We start from the raw sequence: 7,116 nt of genomic DNA on the forward strand, positions 1-7,116 counted from the left end.
GCGAGGCTTTTATTTTTCATTTTTTACCTCTCTGGATTGCATTTCTCCCATTCCTATCCCCAGGTGCATACGCCTTAAAAACAAAAGGAAAAAAAGTGAAGGAGTAACAACATGCTTGCTTGGTGGTATAAACCATTGAGAACCATAGAGAATTCTGAATGGGATTCAGAGAAAGATTTTTTTAAGCAATAATTTGTCTTATTTTTAAAAAATATGTATGCATTTAGGGAAAGGACTAGAAGGATATACACCTTAGAAGTGATTAGTCTTGGAACTGACTAGCCTGGGAAAATGTGAGTAGAAACTTTGGGGTGTTACAGGATAGAGAAAACTTCCATTTAAAAAATTCCTGCACAGCTTTTTCCCTGTATTTCATTGAATATGACTACTTTTGTCTTTCACCGTTTTAAATATCTCTGAGATCGTGATGCACCTGGTTATGCTAGTCAGGCATCGGTGAAGGAGCAGTTGTCATTGCCTGTTGTGGATATGCATCCAGATTTGCCTTAGGGGCGTCAGAGAGGCCATAGTGGAACACTCTTAAGAAACGCTGCATCGCAAATGTTCTTAATAGGAGTTGGAAAGCACGGCCGCTGACAACTCCGAGTTGAAAAGCCAGTTCAGAAGAGTTGGATTCTGAATGTGAAGAAGTTTTAGGAATACCTCGGCCGATCATGTCAATCAGTTTTTGCTACATAACAAACCACCCCAAACTTACTAAAACAACAGCTAAGTTGTAACTGCTCGTGAGCTTATGGGTTTTCTGGTTGGTTTTGGCAGGTTGGCTGGGGGTGGGTTGTTCTAGAGTAGCTTCTCTCAAACGTCTAGTTGATGCTGGCTGGTTGGTGTCTAGTTGTTTGTCAGAGAAGGCAATAAGAGGGTTATATGTCACTCATCATCTCACAGGCTAGCCTGGGCTGTTCACCTGGCTATAGAAGAGTTCCTAACACAAGGAAGAGCAGGGACTGATGTGCAAGCGCTTTTCAGGCCTTTGTCTGCATTGTGTTTGGTAATGTCCCGTTGACCAAAGCAGGTCACCTGGCCAACCTCAAATTTAAGGGTTGGAGAAACAGGCTGTATCTACCTCTTTATGGGAAGAATGGCAAAGGCACGTTGCAAAGGGGCATGTATACGAGCATAGGAGTAGTAAGTGGCCATGTGGTAGTCTAACGCCTTAATTTATTTCTTGTGTGTTTTAGTTTTTATAAAAATGATGAATAGGGCTTCCCTGGTGGCGCAGTGGTTGAGAGTCCGCCTGCTGATGCAGGGGACACGGGTTCGTGCCCCGGTCCGTGAAGATCCCACATGCCGCGGAGCAGTTAGGCCCGTGAGCCATGGCCGCTGAGCCTGCGCACCCGGAGCCTGTGCTCCGCAATGGGAGAGGCCACAACAGTGAGAGGCCTGCGCACTGCAAAAAGAAAAAAAAAAATGATGAATAGATCTTTAAAGTCCAAATAAAAATTTTAAAAATCTCTTGCAATAAGTGTAATATAATTGTAAGTGATTAGAGAGCATTTTTAAACTTATTTTGAGGTAATTGTGGGTTCACATGCAGCTGTAAGAAATGATAAATATCTCACATACCCTTTACCCATCTTCCCTTAGTAGTTACCACCCACGTAACCACAGCACAGTATCACAGGCAGGCAGCCGTGTCTTTCAGCCATGTTCAGATGTCACCAGTTCTACATGTACTCCTTTGTGTGAGTGTGTTTGTGTGCTTAGTTCTGTGCAGTTTTGTCACATATGTAGATTCATGTAATCACGACCACAGTCAGGATACAGAACAGCTCTGTCGCCTCAAGGATCTCTCTTATACTCTTTCATAACGACATCCACTCACCTCCCACTGCCGTCCTTTCTTAGTCCCTGATCCTTGGCAATCTTACTAAATCCATTTTCCATTTCTATAATTTTGTCACTTCAAGAAAGACGTACAGATGGAATCACACAGTATGTAACCTTTGGGGATTGGCTTTTTTTTTTTCCCACTCAGCATGATTAATTCTCTGGCGATGTATCCAAGTTGTTATGTGTGTCAATAGGGGTTGTCTGCTGCTGTTGTTTTTATTGCTGAGTAATATTCCATGGTTTGAATGTACCTTATAGTTTGTTTAACCATTCCCCTGATAAAAGACATCTGGGCTGTTACCAGTTTTTGGCTGTTACAGTAAAGGTGCTGTAAATATTCATGTACAGGTTTCTGTATGAATACAGATTTCCGTTCCCCTGGGATAAATACTCAGGAGAGCAGTTGCTGGGTAGTGTGGTAGTTACATGTTTAGTGCTTTTTTTTTTTTTTTTTTTTTTGCCGTACGCGGGCCTCTCACCGTTGTGGCCTCTTCCGTTGCGGAGCACAGGCTCCGGACGCGCAGGCTCAGCGGCCATGGCTCACAGGCCCAGCCGCTCCGCGGCACGTGGGATCTTCCCGGACCGGGGCACGAACCCGCGTCCCCTGCATCGGCAGGTGGACTCTCAACCACTGCGCCACCAAGGAAGCCCGTCTTTGTATCCTTTTAACAGATTCTTTCACAGACCAAAAGTCTTCAGTTTTGATGGGGTCCAATTTTTCCTTTTATGGATTGTGCTGTTGGTGTCAAGTTCTTTGCCAGCCCTAGAACCAGAAGATTTTCCTCTGGTTTTTTTTCTGTTAGATATATAGTTTAGACCGTGATCCATTCTTTGTTAATTTGCATGAGGTTGAGGTTCTTTTTCAATTCTTCTGGCAACATTTGTTGAAAAGGCTGTCCTTTCTCCATTGAATTGTCTATGCATCTTTGTAAAAAGTTGGGCATATTCATGTGGATCTGTGTTAGTCTGCTAAGACTTCTATAGTAAAACATCACAGACTAGGTACCTTAAACAACAGAATTTACTTTCTCAAAGTCTGCAGGCTGGAAGTCCAAGATCCATGTGTTGGCAGTCCATAACAGGGTCTGTTTCTGGGTCCTCGATTTTTGTTCCATCAACCTTTGTGTCTTACTGCCTGCCAATACCATACTCTATTTTTTTTTAAGTTTTTATTGGCATATAGTTGATTTACAATGTTGTGTTAGTTTCAGATGTACAGCAAAGTGAGTCAGTTATACATATATCCACTATTTTTTAGATTTTTTTTTCCATATAGGTCATTACATAGTATTGAGTTCCCTGTGAATACCATACTCTTTTGATTACAGGCATACCTTAGATATTGAAGGTGTGTTTCCAGACCATCGCAATAAACAAAGATTGTAATAATGCAAGTCACATGCATCTTTTGGTTTCCCAGTGCATATAAAAATTATGTTTACACTACACTGTATTCTGTTAAGTGTGCAATAACATTATGTCTAAAAAATGTACAGTACATACCTTAACTAAAAAATACTTTATTGCTAAAAAATGCTTACCATCATCCGAGCCTTCAGCAAAGATCACCAATCACAGATCAGCATAACAAATATAATAATAAAGAAAAAAGTTTGAAACATTGTGAGAATTACCAAAATGTGACATAGAGACATGGAAGCAAGCAAATGCCGTTGGAAAAAATGGTGTAGATATACTTGCTTGACAAAGGGTTGCCGCAAACCTTTAATTTGTACAAAAAAAAAAAAGGCCAATATCTGTGAAGCACAGTAGAGCAGAGCACAGTGAGACGAGGCATGCCTGTACTGTAGCTGTAGAGGCAGCCCTAGCATTACTCCTCCCACTTTATTCTTCTCTTTCAGGATTGTCTTAACTCTTCTAGGACTTAAGCCTTTCCATATAAATTTTAGAATGAGCTTGTCTGGGGCAAAACTTCGCTGGAATTTTGGTAGAAAGTACATTAAACCTGTAGATCAGTTTGGAGAGAAATGACATCTTTACTATGTTGAGTCTTCCAATTTAAATAGTGATTTTTATTTTTATGATCTTGTATCCTGTAACCTTACTGAACTCACTAATTAGTTCTAGGAGTTTTTTTGTAGATTCCTTGGAATTTTCTACGTAGACAATCATGTCGTCTGCAAATAGTTTTATGTCTTCCTTTCCCATCTACGTGACTTTTCTTTCTGCCTCCCTCATCAATGGCTGGAACTTTCAGTACTATGTTGAGTAAGAGTAGTGAGAGCTGATCTCCTTGCCTTGTTCAGGAACTTCGGGGAGAAGCCTTCAGTCTTTCACTATGATATTAGCTGTAGGTTTACCATGTTGATGTAGTTCTTCTCTTTTCCTAATTTGCTGAGAATATTTATCAAAGTGAGTGTTGGGTCATACAATTTTTTTTCTTTAACCTGTTGATATGGTAGATTACCTTGACTTTCAGATGTTGAACCAGCCTTGCAGTAAAATCCTACTTGAGTAAATTCCACTTGATCTTGGTGTATAAATCTTTTTATACATTGTTGGATTTGTCTGCTAATTTTGTTTAAAGGTTTTTCCTCTAAGTTTATTAGAGATATTGTTTTGTAGTTCTCTCTCTCTCTTGCTCCTGTTTTTGGTTGTTGTTTTGTCTTTGTTTTTTTAACAAGGTAATGCTGGTCTCATAAAACGTGTTAGGAAGTATCCTGTCTTCTAGTTTCTGGAAGAGATTGTGTAGAATTGGTGTTAGTTTTTCTTTAAATGTTTGAGAACTTTTAAATTACATATTTCTTTTCTTTAATAGTTATAAGATTATTCAGGTTATCTTTTATTTTGGTTGAGTTTTGGTAGTTCAATGGATTTTTTTTAAGTTGTCCATTTTTTTCAAGTTGTTGAATTTGTGAGTGTAAGGTTGTTTGGAGTATTCCTTTATTATCCCTTTAATGATTTCAGGATTTATAATGATAACCCCCTTTTCATTGCTAATATTGTTGGTGTGTGCCTTCTCTTTTTTCTTTATCAGACTTGCTAGAAATGTATCAATTTTTGTTTTTTTGTTTTGTGTGTGTGCGTGTGAAGAACCAGGTATTGGTTTCATTGATTTTTCTCTATTTTCTTGTTTTCAGTTTTATTGATTTCTGATGTTATCTTTATTATTTCCTTCCTTTTGTTTGCTTTGGGGTTATTTTGCTCTTCTTTTACTAGGTTCTTAAAGTGGGAGCTTAGATTATTGATTAGAGACTTCTCTTATGTGTGCATTCAGTGGTATATATTTCCCTCTCAACACTGTTTTAGCTGTGTCCCACAAATTTTGATTTGTTGTATTTTCATTCGATTCTATGTGTTTTTTAAAATTTCTTTTGAGGGACTTCCCTCATGGCACAGTGGTTAAGACTCCACACTCCCGATGCAGGGGGCCCAGGTTCAATCCCTGGTCAGGGAACTAGATCCCACATGCATGCCACAACTAAGGAGCCCGCCTGCCACAACTAAAGACCCACAATCCAAATAAATAAATATTATTTGAGATTTCCTTTATGACCATGAATTACTTACATTAATTTCCAACTGTTTGAAGATTTTCCTATTGTCTTCCTGTTACCGATTTCTGTTTTGATTCCTTTATGATCAGAGAACATACTGTACATTTTTTCAGTTATTTTAAATATGTTGACATTTGTTTTGTGACCCAGGATATGGTTAAACTAGGTGAATGTTCCATGGATACTTTAAAAGAATTTGTATTCTGCAATAGTCTGGTAGAGTGTTCTGTAGGTGTCACTGATCCTGTTGGTTGATGTTGTTCAGTTCTTCTATGTCTCTGCTAATTTTCTACTTGGTAGTTCTCACAGTTGTTGGCAGTGGGGTATTGAAACCTCCAACTGTAACTGTGGATTTTTAAATTTCTACTTTATTTCTATCAACTTTTCTTTCATGTATTTAGAAACTCTTTGGTGCATACATAATTAAGATTGCTTTGTCTTCTTGGTGGGTTGATCCTTTTATTATGTAATGTTCCTCTTTCTCTCTAGTAATTTTCTTTGCTCTGAAGTCTACTTTGATATTCCTATAGCCACTCATGCATTCTTTGTTTAAATATTAATGTTAGCAAGATATGTCCGCCTCCATCCTTTTACTTTCAACCTACCTATGTTATAGGTAAATATTTGAAGTGAGTTTCTTGTATATAGCATATAGTTGGATCATGTTTTTCTTTTGATGGTATATTTAGACATTTACATTTAAAGTAATTATTGATTTGTTAGGCTTTAAGTCTCATTTTGTTATTTGTTTTCTGTTCTGTTTCTCACTCCTCTGTCTTTTCTTGGCTTCCTGTGAGCTGCTTGAATATAAGGATTCCATCTTATTTTGCTTTATGTATTTTCTTTAGTGTAGTTTGTATAGTTTTCTTAGTGGTTTCTTTAGATATTAAAATATCCATTAGTAGTAATTGCTGCTACATTTTGAATATTTGTAGTATGCTAAGCATTGTAAAGGAGCTTTATAAGATTTATGTCTATTTAACTTTATAAAGCCCCATGAAGAACGTGCTGTCTTAATACTCATTTTATGCCTGGGGAAACTGTTGCTCAGTGAAGTTAATTTGCCCAATCACGTGGCTGTTAAATTGGTGAGCAAACCTCTGTTTTACTCCAATGTTCATGCCTTTACTGTAATACTATACTACCTCATTAATGTTAATTTTATAGTGTAGGTTTTACATTCAAAATTGTAACATATTTTGTCTCATTTCCTAGATTTTGATGATGATGGTTCAGAATTTCATGACCATATATTTCTGGATAAATACCTGGAGGATTTTCCAAAACAAGGACCAATTCGCCACTTCATGGAGTTGGTGACCTGTGGCCTTTCCAAAAACCCGTATCTGAGTGTTAAACAGAAGGTTGAACATATAGAGTGGTTTAGGAACTATTTTAATGAAAAACGGGACATTCTAAAAGAAAGTGGCATACAGTTCAATTGAAGATCATGGAAATTCTTATTTCAAGCTGTCGGAGATTTGTATTATAATTAAATAATTTTACTAGAAGTTTTCCTATATTGTGTTCATTATTGCATCTGATTTGAATCGTATAAATGTTAAATTGTTTAAAAGTATATATACAGTGGTAACTGAAAAATATTCCTGCATGGAAAGAAGTTACCAGCTTTTATGGATTCAACTAGTAATTCTAAACAAAAAGAGTATCTTAGAATTACTAATAAGTTTAAGACGACTTCCTGTAACCTTTTTCTTTTCATTCAGTGACCATACTTCTTTGAAAT

General features: G+C 37.4%; 1 protein-coding gene across 1 annotated transcript in view; it reads left to right on the forward strand.

Annotated features, from left to right (window-relative positions):
• MRPS31 (mitochondrial ribosomal protein S31) overlaps positions 1-6,877 on the forward strand; it is a 28,776-nt gene extending 21,899 nt beyond the window's left edge. The window contains exon 7 of the mRNA XM_029210586.1: positions 6,585-6,877. Coding sequence (XP_029066419.1) covers positions 6,585-6,814 — 230 coding nt within the window. The 3' untranslated portion in view covers positions 6,815-6,877. The remainder of the gene's footprint in view (positions 1-6,584) is intronic.
• The last annotated feature ends 239 nt before the right edge of the window (positions 6,878-7,116 follow it).

This window comes from Monodon monoceros, unplaced genomic scaffold (assembly GCF_005190385.1).
Source record: "Monodon monoceros isolate NGI ecotype Baffin Bay Population unplaced genomic scaffold, NGI_Narwhal_1 Super_Scaffold_8, whole genome shotgun sequence".
Lineage (NCBI taxonomy): Eukaryota > Metazoa > Chordata > Mammalia > Artiodactyla > Monodontidae > Monodon > Monodon monoceros.